Source organism: Calidris pugnax, unplaced genomic scaffold, assembly GCF_001431845.1.
Source record: "Calidris pugnax isolate Ruff unplaced genomic scaffold, ASM143184v1 scaffold44, whole genome shotgun sequence".
Classification (NCBI taxonomy): Eukaryota; Metazoa; Chordata; class Aves; order Charadriiformes; family Scolopacidae; genus Calidris; species Calidris pugnax.
In genome coordinates, this window is record NW_015094506.1 from 10,996,172 (window position 1) to 11,012,638 (window position 16,467).

At 40.2% G+C, this 16,467-nt stretch overlaps 1 protein-coding gene across 1 annotated transcript in view; it reads right to left on the minus strand.

The window, feature by feature from the left end:
• The window catches only part of PLEKHG7 (pleckstrin homology and RhoGEF domain containing G7), a 34,008-nt gene extending 22,745 nt beyond the window's left edge, over window positions 1–11,263 (minus strand). The window contains exons 1-2 of the mRNA XM_014963304.1: window positions 10,559–11,263; window positions 466–561 (exon numbers count right to left, since the gene is read on the minus strand). Coding sequence (XP_014818790.1) covers window positions 466–561; window positions 10,559–11,263 — 801 coding nt within the window. The remainder of the gene's footprint in view (window positions 1–465; window positions 562–10,558) is intronic.
• Between the last annotated feature and the right edge of the window lie 5,204 nt (window positions 11,264–16,467).

The following is a 16,467-nucleotide window of genomic DNA, read 5'->3' on the forward strand; positions in this document are numbered from 1 at the left end:
TTTCTATGGCTAGGGGGCCCTGGAGGCCAGGAGCCTTGTTTATCTAGCAGACAGTCTTTAGTGGGATTTCTTCAGCTGAGCCCTGTTGCTGGCACTGACCACTCCATGGCTGCCTCTAAACGCACCCCTCAGGCAGCAGTAGGGGTGACCCTGCCCCATTTGGCATCTCTGTGATGTTGCAGTTTCTTTCCCCAGATCTGCAGGCACGGCTGAGAGGGTTGTCTTGATGCCTTTTTTGAAGGTGGTACCTCCTTGATCTACATACAATTTCCCCCTCACTCCTCCACTTCAAACAACAAAAATATACCTTATGCTTTATACATTAATTTTGTAGAAAGGTCTCATATCCAGATTAATGTAGTGAAAAATGGTAATTTGAAAAGAACACAAAACTTTTATCCCCATCTTTAGGTTACTCTTAATCTTTAAGTTATCCTTGTTACAGTATACTAAGTATTTTGTTACCTTAAAGCAGAAAAATTCATATGTGCTGCAGTCTATCATCTTAATGGTTGAAAGACAGTTTTCCAGATCAGATGCTTGCTTCTGTTTGTCTTTGCCCTATTGAATGACAAAAAAGCACTTGTGATTCATACAGTGTTCTAAAGACCATTAAGAAGTTTACCCAGCTCAGTAACCTTGCTCTGATCTGTAAGGAGCTTGCCCTTAACTGAGTGATTTCTTTGTATTTCCAGGCTCTCTGACACAGAGATGAGGCAGTGATGGCAGGTTTATTTGTGGCTATGGGTGAGGTGTGTAGGTGACTTAGGTGTGGATGTGTAAAATCTTATTTATGTAACGCAGAATTCTTTGGCAGGGCAAATCATTGGTATGGCAACAGACAATGGGTTGTCCTCAAAAGACAGAACAAATAAAATATTTTGCTTCCTTCAGCACTGTCAAAAGTAGGGCACCAAAAACTCATGGTTGAAATCATCCTCCTGGTATAGGTATACAAAGCTTGAGCGTTTGCTTATTTATTTATTGTTTAAATTTTTTTAGTTGAGCTATGTATTAAAAAAACTCCTTTGGTCAGCCACTGAATAGCATCTATAAAACAAGCTTTTAGAAAGCTTAAAGAGCGGGAGGAGTTTGTCTTTGTGAGGGATCATGAAATAATGCTTTTGGTTAGGCTTTGTTTTTCAGGCCGACAGTGCCATGTAAAAAATTTAATCAATATTTATGAACTCTAATTTAGTGCTGTGATCATAGACTTATAGGGTGTTTGCCTAAGTTTTATCCGCTCTCTGGAACAGTATGCTCATACTTCATGGATTTCTATTGTCTGAACTTTAGGCACTGATCTCAAGCCAATTTTGAAATATGTGTTTGATTATAAGATCAGAAATTCAGAGTTCAAGCTCAACTCTTAATTTTGAAATGTAGCTTGAAATGGAGCAGAAACAATAATGCAATTACATATACACCCACACTTAACCAATGCACCGGCAAATGAATCTTCATAAGTTACATTTTATGGCATTTAATAGTCTCAGAAACCGCTTTTGGCAAGATATCAAATACATTTTTTTTGCAAATTTTAAATATTTTTCTGAATTTAAGAATTCTCAGTTTTAGGCAATGCTCCTTCAAATGCTATAGAAATGCTTTCAAATGAAGTGGGAACTCTTGTATGGCCTAATCTGAGTAATTGCATTGGTTTCATTTGCACAAACTGATAACTAAGATTTAGAAGATAAAATGCAAAAAATATTAGGAAGGGACTGTTCACAATTACATGTTTAGGGGTGCAAAGTTATCAAGACACTTGTAAATGATTTTTTTGAATGATGAACAATGCTCAGAAAGGAAATTTTGATAACATAGTAAGTGAAAATTTTCGTAACTAGAGAAGACAAGGAAATATGTTAGATGAGGAAATTAACTGAAGTGTGTTGGTGTGTATGCTTTTACTGGCAAGTATGAGGGTACCCACGAGGACAGGAAAAGCCTAAGAAAGCATCTAAAAAGCTACTTTGATAGGTAAAGCCTAGATCCTTTCCATGTGGGTGGGAGTTAGGCAGATACTCCAGAGCCCTAAGGCACTGAGGTGTAGGCTGGCTTGCAGAATATATGAGATACACTGTGGTCAAATTAATGATGTGACTGATTTACCCACCTTGGGCTCTCTTAGCCTGGGGACCTGCACTGCTCCTGCTGCCAGCACTGAGCACCTTGAAGGGGGGCTCCTGCTTTGCCCACTCCTCCCACCACCTATGGGGACGTGCATCACCTGCAGCGGCACTACCTTTGTTACAGGTTAATGTCCAAGCAATCCCAGGGTGGGCTGAGGCCTCTGAGGTCAGCTCACCTGCTGGCTGCCTTGCTCCAAGGGCAGTAAAGAAACTGTCTTTAAACAGGTTAGTTGTGGGAGAAGGCAAGGTCAGTGCAAGGAAAAAAACCATGGTGAAATACTCACAACTCCTCTTTTGGCAAATGGCCACCGTGGCTTTTTGGACTCTAATGGGTAAAACAAATGTGTTATCAGTAAAGAAACAAATAGCCAAAAATAAAACTGTTATTTATATGCCTTTTTTTTTTTTTTTTTTTTTTTACATGAAGCCTGATATACTATACTTGGCTCAGATTTAATACTTGTGTTAAGGCAGTTTGTGCACCAGACTTAAAATCCATTAAGCCTGTTGGGTTCCTCCCAGCAAGAATTACATCTATCCGTGATGGGATCTTGGATGATGCTAAACACTCCCACTTGCTGCAGATGATCAATGTCTGATTGCCAATACTTTACATGGGAAAACACATTATGCCTCAAGCCAATTCTTGAAGATATTCATTGTTTTGAGGCAAGAACTGGGGTATGTCTGCTCATTAGTAATATCTTGGAGCTATGCAGGTATTTAAAACTCTTGTGAGTAAACAGTCCTATAAATCCTAAGTCTCAGATCTGTCATGGGCCTGGCACAGTGTGCAGGTTGTAACTCATAGTCCTTAGTGAGGCACCAGGAGAGCTGGGAATCCAGATGTAGGAATGCACTGGTGAGAGGTAAGGAATGCCTGTGTTTGTGCAGCAAGAAATTTGAAAGACTTTTCTACATGTGGCACCTGCGTGTGGCTGGGAATCACAGCTGAAGCTTTCTCCTCTTGGATTTTGAAAGGCTTGGTCATTCTTTCTGGGGATGGCTGGCTTGTTTGTTTTCATGAAACTGCTGGTTGTGACCTTGACATACTTATTTTTTGAGAAAATTTTCATCTCTGGTCACCAGCATCTTCTGGTCTCTGTCAATCACACTATACTATATTCCACAATAGCTACTTGTGGAAATTACTTGCAGTTCTACATTTCAGTGATGGAAGGTCTTGTGAGCAACCTCTAGCAATGAATTGGGCCTGCCACCCTTGTGATTAGAGCACTACTGGAAAGGGTGGCATGGGCCACTTTCTACCCTCTGCTTGAAGCTGTGCGGGTAGGAAGTTGCAACTCAACTGCTTGCAGATGGAGGTCCTGGCCTGGGGGCCTGGGTTCTGGTTGCTTCTAGCCCGTGTAGGAGCGAGGTGATCCATATCTGGCCCCCCTCATCTACCTCTTATATTTTGCATTTAACAATAAAATGCAGACAAAACCAACCAACCAAAAAAAACCCCAACAACCCACCACCAACAAAAAAAACAATAAAAGAAGGGAATTTTAAAATCAGCAATGCAGTCACTTTGGTGTGGGGTAACAGGATCCCCCAAGGATGCTGTGCTGTCTTACATGTCATTGTTTCACCCATCCTCCCTCCCCATCCCACACGTATGTTTTCATTGTGGCTTTTGCTGGGCTGAGCCAACCACAGTATCTGACCTGTGCTTAGCAGGAGGGCTGCGTGAGACAGGTAGTCCATGGCACCGTAATCCAACCCTGTATCTGACCTGTGCTTAGCAGGAGGGCTGCGTGAGACAGGTAGTCCATGGCACCGTCTGAGACCAGGAGGTCTCCAGGGAACACCTCGAGTCCTGGCAGACTCACTACCACGGAGCTACGCCTGCGCTCGGCTGATCTGTGAGATGCAATAACAACACACGTCATCTCTCTCCTCTTGTGGCTGCAGAGGAAACTTCTGAAGTGCTCCTTGCAGATACAGGAGGAAATGAGCTAAAAAACCAAATCACAGCGACTGTGACATAATGTGGTAAAGGTACAATGAGTAGAAAATTTCAGCGATTGACAGTAAATATCTAATTACCTTTCCAACTCCACATTGCTGCTGAGATCGTGGCTGTGGCTTGCTTCAGATAAGAGGTGCTTAGATAATTTAAATGTTAGAAATTCCTGGGTTCCTCTGAGATTAGGCATAAAGTGGAGATTTCAGAATCTATGTTTTGTCACTGGAGTTCAAAGGAACAGTTAAGTACCATGTCCCAAGCTGATCCATGGGTTGTCATTACTCTGTTACTACTTTGTAGTAACTTGGCAGCGCTAGATTAATGATTGGACTTGATGACCTTAAAGGTCTCTTCCAACCATAACGATTCTGTGATCCTGTACTTTCAATCTTCATATAACTCAGGTTATTTCAAGAAAAAGCAGCATGCTAGTGAAACTCTTAAAATGTTCTGGTTTGTTTTTTTTTAATATTTAACTTTTTGGCTAGTTAGTGTTATTTTCTTTCTAAATGTCCTTGGTGGCGTTTCTGCTAATTCAAATATTTTGTATTTTGAATATAATATAACTTAGTGGCCCTGCTGGTTGAAAACCAGTGGCTCTTTCCAGCTATTGTTGTTACTGACAGAGGGCATTGTCCAGGATGTAGATCCGTCAAGTGAAGTGACACAGGCATTCTGTATCCAACAGCATGTTTGTGCCAGAGACTGCTTGCATTCAAATACAGAAACTATTGGTGCACATCAAAAACCTTTTTGGATTTTGCTAATAAATCACACCAATACCAATTAATTGTGTTAGTGTACTGCTGCAAAGTGACTGATGTCTACAGCTGCTGTTGTGCTACCTTCAACTGACTAAGCATGAAGACTGCATTAAAGTTCAAAGGGTCAGTATTTAAGTAGCCGAGGGAGGAGGCTTGAAGTGCGTATACATAGATAAAAATTCTCTTTTTTGGTCAGTATTTATTATGTATGGTATTTTTGGTCAGTTGCGTATAGTTCTTACTGTTTGGTTTGTTTGTTTTTTTTGCCTAAGGAGATATCTTACTGTGTGTATCTAGATATTTACGAACATCCAGCAGGTATATTTTTCCCTGTAAGTGCATGAACTTGACAACTTATCAACTGGCAGATGAGCTCTGTGGTAGAGAACTGGGATTGGATGTGTGTAGCAGGACACGGAGTTTATGCTTTTTGTTGTGATCTGACAGTGACATTTTTTACAATTGCCTTAGCTAAACCGACTGAATTGTAGAGATAAAAGGAAAGACTGTTCCTAACAACAGAGTGGGCTGCAGGCTAGCAGGAGGGCCAGGTCTGGGACTTTTAACACTTGAAACATGACCATATTAGGGCTTGAAAAACACATGCTGAGGGGTTTACAATGTGGAACATATGAATTCTCTACAAGATTTTCCTTTTCTGATAGCCCTACTGAACAGGGAACATAGGATCTGTTTATTTAACTTTAGGGATTTACAATGAAACTCTGAGGTTTCTCATGAAATTGAACCTAACACATGATTTGAGAGCTTTTATGGATGGGGTCTGTTTCTTGGTTTGTCTGCAAGCCCATACTAGTGCCAAGTGCTGTTGAGGTGTGCTGGGTGCCAATCAGTGCAAATTTTCAGTGCTGGTAACAATTGTATCAGATGCTTCTGAAACCTCTAGTGAATCCACGATGCAATGTCTTGGGCAGGTGGGTTATTATACAAGCCAGATGCTGCAATATAATACAAGGATCATTCTTAAAGTTGTCACTCCTGTACTAGGAAATCTAGGAGATTTATTTCAGGTTGGATTCACAGTAAAATTTTGCCAATGTATTATTGATTTTTAAAGTATCTAGCCTACTGCAATTTTAGAATATATTATGAAGTGGGAGGCTAGGGGCTTACGAAGATTAGTAATGCGAAGCGTAGTTTCATTGTAATGGAGTTAAATGGTGCTATTTCCCTAGATCAAAAAGGCCTTGAACTTCAGACACACACGTGTCTAAACAAGCTCTTCACATAGGTCTGCAAGCCTGTGATATGTGGAGCATACCACGGTCACTTGGAGGTGTATCTACAATATACCTTCACAATGTGACATGCCTGGGCTGATTAATGGCTTGCATGCCTAAATTATGTACTCATTCTTCACAGATGAAGGTACAGGTATCTGTGATCACCTGACCTGATGTATTAGATACATTAGATGCTTTTGTTGGTTTTACTGGAGAAATTAAACTAAAGTACTGTGTAATGCAATTTACCAGTTTTGGAGTCTGTATGCAATATTTTATTATCTTTTCATACCTGCAGACCCTGTGGCTTTACCTTTTTTCCCAGTTTTTGTTTGCTTTTCTTACTAGGGGCAGAGGACTGATGTGTTTGAGTGAAAGAAATGCTTGTACTTTAGGAATGAACTCAAGCACCTGAGGAGATATTGCCTGCAATAATTCCTCCTTTAAATCTTCTTGCTTTGTGAAACAGGATAATGTCATATATTTGCATTACAAAGTTATGGAAAATTATTAAAGACACTGAAGCAGGTGATGGTCTGGAAAAATAAATATCCTTGTATATAGTTGTTTATAGGGCATGGAGAGTTTCAGCTGATTGCTTTTTGGAGGTCTGTATCTTTATATGTCCATACTGTTAGCCTAACTAGCTGTCCCAGGGAACATCCATCTAAATAAATCACCTTACTTAAATACCAGATATGTTATGTAAAGGAATACTCACTAGATGAGAATAAAAGCAACTGAAGAGGTTACAAAGGCCAATATTACAGGGTGGTCACAGTATGGAGGTAGCTGCCAGGTGATGACACTGTCACCCAGGCCGCTCAGGGAGGATATTTGTACTCCCTGATTCAAAGAGTTAGCATGACGCTTTATGGGCATATGAGACATTAAAAGAGGAAGATGAGCACTTCAAGATAGATGAGGCCAGCTCCCTCAATTCACTGAAAATGAGCTGCCCTGGCAGTTACTGAGAAGACTCTTCGTTAGCTGGTTGTCTTTATAAAATAGTGAAATCCAGTTTTTCACCAAATCTCCGATATGCTGAATGGTGCAAGGAGAAAATGAACTCGGAGTAAACTAAAGATTTTGTTTTATCAGCGTTTCCTTCCACTTCAGTGTTGTCTTTAGCATCTCACTTTGTCTCCACCACACACACTTATCTCTGTGTTGCCCCTCTTATCCTTTTTGTTTGTTTATTTTGGCTGATTATTTTTAAGCAGCATCAGTTCAGCATGTTGCCATGCCGACGGAGATGTACTGGCATTCCTGACTGAGGGCTGTGTGTGGGAAGGCTGTTCAAAATGAGTATTACTGCTTTGAGAAAGCACTTATGAAAGTACAGCCTGGGAGTGGGGAGAAGAGATATTCATTAAAACTGAAGAATGGAGGTATGTTTTTACCCTGGACAATATATGTCACTCTTGGAGGAGAGTTGCCAGCTGTCCCAATGTGCTTCTAGATGGAGAGAATAATCTGACATTTCAACAGTTTTCACTGGCTGTGATAAGAAGGGATTAGCTGTTAAGGGGTTAGACTAATGATTTGGATAAAGGAGGAGCTGAATACAGCCCTTGCCTGGACCTTGGACCAAATTCAACTTGACAAAAAAAAGTTTAAAGCAGAAACTGGTAATTTTTGTTTTAGATTTCTGCACATACTAATATTGGTCAAGACAAAAATAGAAATCATAATACATCATCCAAACCTCCTTTTGTCAATCTTTCCTGCTGGCAGCTATGAAACAAAGCTTGCATTGTTCCTTGTGTGATTTCTTGATTTTTAAAATGTGTCTGGACAGAAGTTCAGAGCCAATGTCGTAGCTGGCGTATAGTGGCTTTCCTCTGAAGCTGCCAGGCAAGTAGTGCCAAGAGAAGGTGCGTATGTTAAATGTTCAGTGTTCTTCTGTTTAGCCATTTCCATTCAGTATTCTTCAAATTCTCCCCCAAAGTTTGCTACGGATCACACAAATCTTCACCCTGTCAGTGAGATATGCTTATCTATTACAGATTTGAGTTAGGTGAACAGATTTTTCCCATAATAGGTACAGATCACCTGTTTTCGCACTGAGATGCAGAGATCTCTCCCTCTCCTGCTCTCTCTATCTCCATTGTAAATTCAAAATGCTAAAGAGTAGGTTGGAAATTGCAACAATTCAGAAAATCTAAGAAGCCTCTTCTACAATGAACGTGTGGTTCCAACCCACCCAGTCCCAAACATAAACGTGCTTGAAACACAGACCTGTTTGTAAGCTGCAGCTTATAACAGAGCTTTTACCTGAAAAATGAGAAAATACCAGGAAGAAGAGAAGATACAGCTCAAGTAATGATGTCTACTGCCTAAATAAGTGAAACGTGTTATGTAGAGTCACAGAAGCAGCGACTGTAGAAGCATGGAAGCTGTTGTGAGGCTACTTCTGTCTTCACTGAGACTTGCTCACTAGTGCTGGTGCTTTTTATATACCTCACTCACCTGAAATCTTTAAGGGTATTATGCAGTAAAGCGAGCATTGCCCCATCCCACTGGTGAGAGAGGTATGGTTATTAAGGGTGGTACTAGCTCCCGCTTCCTTGTTGTCTGGGGAGAAAATAAAGTTTGTTTCCCTTCTGTAAACATTTAAACATCTTGAAGAAACAAACATGGCCGAATAAAACTAATTTCTAATCAAGCTTTTACTTTCTGATAATTGCGTGTAAGAGTTTGATGCAATTCATTGCCCAACCCAGGTCTATGATGTGCAACACCTTATCTTGCCTGCACTAATTTACAAAATTCAAGTATTCATCTCAGTTTTAGGATTAACAATCCCCTCATCTAGTAGTAGTCCTAGATCTGCTTTGCTCGTGTAGGAGAACAATATTGAGCTGTTCTGCTAGCTTCTTTGCTTCCTTTCCCTCCCACAAAGTTTTGAAGAATGTCGCTCAAGATTATGAGATGTTTCACATTCTTCAGGCTGAAATTTGACACTGCTAATCCAAGCAGCCAGACCTTCTGGCAGTTGGTTCCTAGTGCAGAGCTCTCCTATGGTCCAGCTGAAATATTGTGTGAAATATAGCTAAAACGTGTTGGGGAGAGGGCCACCTTTGAAAGAAAATCTCATTAAAAACATTTAGGTTAACAAGCTGGTGACAGGCATTTCATAAAGCAAACCTACAAATTAAAGGCGAGTTACACATGCTTGCCTTACCATTCAGTTTTGTCTTAGAATGAAGTGGGTTCATTAAAAATGTAGAGAATTGAAGCTTAGAGTAAGATAAAACAAATATATTCATACCTCTGTATAGGCAATCCACTTTTCTGAAAGAAAGTGAGATATTCTTGTTACTTGGTCAGAAAGCAAGCAAGCAATCTGATTTCATAAAAAAAAAGTACTCATTTGTTAACAAAAAAAGTACTGCATAGACTGGCATTAGCTGATTATTTTCACTGTTGTGGAGAAAGGAGGAGAACTCATTTGATATCCAGAATGTTTTCTATATTTGAAAAGGGGGGAGGAGGGAATAGCTTTTGATCTGTGGCACAAAACTAACTGCTTAGTAAAGAGTTATACGCCTATTTTACACCATCCACATTCAGTGACAGGGTAGGTGCTTTGCATAAGGACCATCAAGCATGTGTCCAAAATTAACTGCTTGTGCAGGTAACGCAAGGTCTATGAGAGCAGATCTAGTAGCAAACCTGGCTTGTGCAGTGCACAACTTCCTTGGGGTAAAGTTATGGGGTACAGCTGAACAGCAGTTTGCTTCCAGGGAAAAACAGAGGGCTAGCTCCTCCCTTCCTTATATCTCTTTACTGAAGCTGGCACTCACTGGACTGGAGCTTCTGTTTTTTTTCAGAAAAGATTGCACAACTACCTGCTCATTTACGGAGGGGGGCAGTGAGTGGCAGAGCGAGGTAAATGGAAATAAAGGGAATGGGACCTCTTCCTTTGGTAGCAGCAAATCTCCCATTTGGCTCAACCATCTTGAATGACTTCAGTCTTGGTTTTGTTGGGGTTAGTAATGCTATTTGGCAACATAAGAATAGAGAACTGCCCCAGCTTAGAAAGAACCCTGCTAAAGGACCCTGGAAAGAAAATAATCTTCCAAAACCCAAACCAGAGCTGGATACAATACTAAGTTTTGTTCTTTCATAGCCTCACAAGCAGTTATACTAGTCCCCCAGGGTGAATGGACAGAGGTGGGAAAGAGTGGCCGTGTACAGGAGTCGACTAGGCCAATCTGGTCACGGGGAGACAAGGCTGAAAATGTTGCCTCTCACTGATTTGGAAGGAAAAGTCACCCTTCCTGATGAGCATAGAAGTTGGTCTGTTGTATCAAAAGAACATGGGCCAGGCTGCAGTTCAGGTTAAGAACTGAGGTTTTGTTTATGCACTGGGCCATGATGGATCAACACTGAATATGCAAGACTGAAAATGAGGTTGCATCATTCGATTCCTCTTACCTGGACACCGTCTTGGGGTGTAGGACTGGGGCGGGGGAGTCTCCTAGGCAGTGTAGCAGAGCTGGCTCTCCAAGAGTTTTGGCATGTCTCATTGGGACTGCCATTGCGGAGAGGATCTTTTTGGCTTGGCAGCTTTGATCCGGGGCTAGCAGACTCCAGATCTACTGTAGTTGTCTCAGACTTGGCTTTGGAAGACAGTAATTTTGCATGGACACAAGAAGGCAATGACAATGAGGAAGCTGTAGTGCACCGAGGTGGACTCTTACAAATGTGGTGAAGAGAGCCAGTGTATTCCTTTTGATTTCCCAGCTGAGCTGTGTCAGAGCAGTCCTGAAATGACAGGGCTTGTGAGGCGGAGGCCATCCTTAGACGCCTTAAAGTTGGAGAAGTGGAAATTCTGGCCAGAGCATGCCGGTCAAACTGGAAAGGTGCATGGTGGCTCTCAATGCACTCCTCTGTGGGAAGCTTCAGAAGAGAAGACTCAGTATAACCTCGTCTTCTCATGTAATCACCTGGAGGCATGGTGTTGTCCGTACAAACTGATACTGCCTGCTCTTCAAAGGAACTGAAAGCATCTCTTGGACTGCTGCTTCCAGACAAAACAACATTTTCTTTATGAAGATCAGCTTCCCTATTTTGAAGTTCCACACTGATGCAGATTTCTCTGACTAGGTCTGGAGAACAGTTAGAGCTTGGTTGTTGCATTCTTTATTTGCAGCATGAAGATTTATAGGTCTGTGTACCAAGGAAACACGATCAGAAAACATTCTTTAAAAATTGCCATATGAATTTTTATATGGGAAAATATGCAAATAGAAAAAAAATCTAAACAAAATAATGTAGATGTGTGCACTAGCATGGAAACAATTGCCTGCGCTTTGAATCCTGCTTAAAAGCAGGTTTCAATAGTTTCAGGACCCAATTTCAACATGCTGTTTAAACAGCTGCTAATCTTGAGTGTGGAAGCAGTGTCAGCATCAGTTGGTAGAACTAATTAGATGGTAAAGGAGCTCTGCTCATCTGGTACTGCAGCCGCCTAATTTCTTATTGCCACTCCCCCATCAATAAGTGCCATTGTGACACTGCTGTAGATGGGATAAAAATGAAGTCACTAACTCTCAGGGCTCCTTGTTGCAAAATTGTTTATGTACAAATACTAATTACTTGCTGAATGCTTAAGCAAATACAATTTAACATTTATTTAAGGTGAGTCACAGAATCACAGAATCACAGAATTGTAGTGGTTGGAAGGGACCTCAGAGATCATCGAGTCCAAACACAAAAAAAAACAACAAAAAAACAAAAAAAACCCACACACCAAACAAACAACACCAGCTCCCACCACCTAAACACACAACAACCTCCAACCAAAAAACCATCACCCACCCACACAGCACCCCACCACAAACCAGTAATCTTGGGCACTAGAGCATGCCCTGAAGAACCATGTCTACACGTTTCTTAAATACCTCCAGGGATGGTGACTCCACCACCTCCCTGGGCAGCCCATTCCAATGCTGGATAACCCTTTCAGTAAAGAAATGTTTCCTAATATCCAACCTGAACTTCCCCTGGCGCAACTTGAAGCCGTTACCCCTTGTCCTATCATCTGTAACTTGGGAGAAGAGACTGACCCCCGTCTCTCTACAGCCTCCTTTCAGGTACTTGTACAGAGCGATAAGGTCTCCCCTCAGTCTCCTCTTCCCCAGACTGAACAACCCCAGTTCCCTCAGCCTCTCCTCGTAAGACTTGTGCTCCAGACCCCTCACCAGCTTCGTTGCCCTTCTCTGGACCCGCTCCAGCACCTCAATGTCCCTCTTGTGGTAGGGGGCCCAAAATTGGACACAGTACTCGAGGTGGGGCCTCACCAGTGCCGAGTACAGGGGGACGATCACCTCTTGAATCACTCTTGCTTTTCTTTTCAGCAGGAAAATTATTTTGTAGTAACCATTATGCATGCATTGTAATCAAATAATGAAGACCACAACTTACCAAAGTAACTTATCTGTTGATTGATCAGTAAAAGATCTTATGCTCTGTGATTAATGAAGCTCTGTTTTAAGGTATTTTGATGGCTAGTCTCTCTAAAACTGGACTGACATTTCAAGTTATAACTGAAGATTACTAATTCAATCTCTTCAACCTCTTCTTTAATTCAGGTTCTTTGTTTGCTAAGAGGAATCTTGAATCTGCTCATGATTGCTGGCTTCTTTTGGACACTTTTATTTATTAGAATGAGTTTATTTGAACGTATGTTGACTTTTTTCTTGAGCTATTTAATATTACACACTGAATATGATTTTTGTCTATGTAGTTGCATCAGATTGATTCATGAAGTGATTAGAAACAAATTATTTCATCAACTCTTCTAGTTCAAAGAATTGCTTTTTATAAACTCTTCACCATTAGGACAATCATTCAGATGCTTGCAGGAAGAAAAAGCATATCTTTATGATGGAAATGGCTTCTTTCACAAATGTAGTGAATAGCCACAAATATGTTAGGATCTATTCATTCCTCCTTAATAGATAAGGGCTAATTAATGCATATGCTTATTAAAATGGACAAGCACTAAAAATCAGATTCAAGATATATAATGAATTACAATAATGACAAATTATTACTATTTACACTTCAGAGCAAAGATATGATTGCATACCATTGGTCTGAGATTTGCTGTTATTGCTTTTTAATCTTTCAATACTTTTATTTTTGTGAAGTTCAATCACATCTAACTGGTCATTGTTTGGCCAGGCATTCTCTTTGCTTTTTTATATTTTAATTTTTTTTTGTAATAATCACCTCCTCCTCCATGCAGAATTTTGCAGCTCGGCATGAAGTTTCCAGATATTCATGTGACTAATGTTCTGTTGCAGAAGTAGAAAAATTTAAAGACTTTTTTTCAAGGCAATCTTATATTAAAAATATGATTATTTTTTTCTTTTCAGATTACTAAGCTTTTTTTTTAAAATAAGTCAAAACTTAATAGTTTCTTTATGAGTTACTTTTATGAGTAGAATCTGCCAGCAACAAAATATTTGTAAAGGAAATACATTGTTAAAAAAAGTACAGAAATATGCCACACACATTCAGAAAAATCAGTGTGTATGATTAAACTTACCAAGGTAGCCAGATGAAGGTTTATCAACTTCCAGTATGTCACATCCTTTTCATATGCGGTTAAATCAAATTTTCAATAAGTCCTTGATTAACTGGTATTAGGCTTAGCAGGAGCGTTTTCTCTTTTGAAGCCTCCTTGCTGAATGCTGGTATAGGGAACTAGTGTTTCTTCTGGTAGATTTGTTTCTAGGGGATTTGTTTATCAGGTCAGACGGAAGTGGCTTCAGATTCAGTGCCCGTTTACAAAAGGTAACACGACCCATACGTTTTATTACACTTCATTCCTTTTATAATTTTTTTTTTTTTGTGTACTTTTCACATTGATAAAGTTTGGCAAGAGTGATCTGTCAAGTATGTAACAAGTTGCAAGAGCAGATGAAATGCCTTCACCCCTCCAACAATCCTTTTTTTTTTTTTTTTTTTTCTTGATTCATTTGGCTGGATCTAACTATGCATTGTTCATCCTTCATGGAAGAATAATAGTGAAATATCCCTTGGTTACATTACTTACAACTAGATTTTAATTTTAACAAGTGTGCTAACTATCTGACATAAATTTTGTTATCAGAATATTTGAGAATTCATCCAAACATAGATAATGCACTGATTTCTTGTGTTGCAGAACTGATTGGAAACCATCAGAATTGGTTTAGGCATTCTTTGGGTAGGTAAATAGGAAGTAAAACTCAGGAAAAGATGGTTTATTTGGTAGATAACTTGTGAGGAAGCACTAACCTCCACAAATGTTCAGATCTATTGCATAATTAACACAGGTTTTCAGCGGGCTGAGTGAACATTTTATGCAGACATTGCACTAAGACATTTCCATTTTTTGTAAGTTTTGGTTGGTTTTTTTTTTTTTTTTTCAAACTCATCCACAACTCAAAATATGATAACCCAAAACTGGTATCAGTGCCTTTGATTTTCCGTAGCCTTGGATGCGAATGTGCTTTAAAGCTGCTACTACAATTTTACCTCCACAACTTCTTGTATGAAAGTATCAAGCACCAGTCCTCACATTAGTACAGGGTCTACCAGACCAGACTTGCCAACTTCTGAATGTCTAAACATTCAAATACTGTTATTCTGTTTGTCTATGTGCTATTCAGAGGATGACAGAGACAGCTGTGCTAGAAATAAGGCCGTTGTACATTTCTCAGATACCAATACCCATACTTGGGCCTTGGTAGCTGCCATGTCGGATCATTTTTGGAAGAGAGAGTTAGGTAAATATTAGTAAAAGAAAGAAGTTAGAGTGCTAACCTGAAATTGGGGCTGCTGAGAGCTGTTTTCTGATATGTAGTACTGAGACTGGTTAAGTGGACTTGGGCATAACTAGGTAGAAACTTTGTTTTAAGGCCATTTTTGATCAATTAGTTCAGACTGAGACTTGCAGGTTTTCTTGCTTGGTTTGTTTGGTTTTTCTTTTTTTGTTGTTTTTAATTCTAGCTGAGACTTAATGTGATTGGTATACTTATGTTAATTTAGTAGCAATTACATAAATATAAGTCATTTTATTTCCTTCCCATCTGCTGGTGCTATAAATTGAAAACTATCTCTAACTTCCTTTGCCCAGAATTAAAATTATTCTTAAAGATTTAAGTGTTTCTCTGGCTTAACTTGGGGGGGCTATTTTTGGATGTGGGTGAAATAGTAATTGCCTTCATTTTGCCCAGAATTTACTTGCACTGCCTAATTTTACTCGTAATTGTAATAAAGCAAGTACCCCTCTCAGCTGGGACTATGTATGTGTACTTAACTGGGTCCTATCACCATATGTTCTCAAGCTACGTAAGCTACTACCTTTCCAAACAAGTATCATCCTAGCTCCAGCTATAAACTTGGTCCTGGGCAAACCTTTGCCAAGCATTAATTCTGTGAACTGTAATTTTCGTCTTCAGAAGCAAATGTAGCCAATTCATTTAAACTGACTAAGCTCCAGTTACCCCGCATGTACTTTCTAAAATTAATACTTAGATGAATGGCCTCTTCTGGTCTAAATCCTAACATTTGTGCTCCAATCTCAGCTTTCTGCCAACTAACTTTACTCTTAAAATACATCTCTGATCTGAAGCTGTTGTTAATCAATTGTCTTATGGGCATCTTTTCCTGTTAGTCTTCTGTAAGCACAGCCAGTGCCTCAGCTCACTGACCTTTGCTGACCTGGACTGTAAAGCTGCCAGCAGCCTTAGCCATGGTCCTTTAAAGAGCTGCAGGTTTTGCCAGGTGACTCCTCCCAGGGTTAGTCTCCAAGGGAGACCTCTGCCCCCTTATGGATCAAGATGATACTTCAGGTCAACGATCTCAGCTAACTTTGAACATAACCATGTCTATCCTAAGTGTTTTCTCCAGCTCTACTTCCCTGGTTGATCCAGAAATACACACAGCCAGATGTTCTCTACAGCCTCTGCAGTCACCTTCTGAACTTGCATATTAATCATGCTACTAAACCTCCATATGCTGAAACCTTATGCTTCATGTTACCTCAGCAATGTAGACCAGTGGCTGTTCCAGCCAGCCCTCTCCCTTTTTCACCCAGCAAGTAATTTCTTAATGTAGGAGATCCCCAGATTCTGTCTGTGTAGCTCCTTATCTTCTCATTTGGTTTAGCCTTAGCATTAGGGTAGACTCATTTGATTGCCAGAGGACTAACTATAGCCAAGTGGACCAAACCCGCTCTCAGCTTTGCTGCCTTGCCTCTTAAGAGCTAAGCAATTTATGTAGCTTGTAGTTTTCTACTTTATCTAAGCCAAAACTCAGGCCGAGCTGTAGCCTTCAGCCTCCTGTTT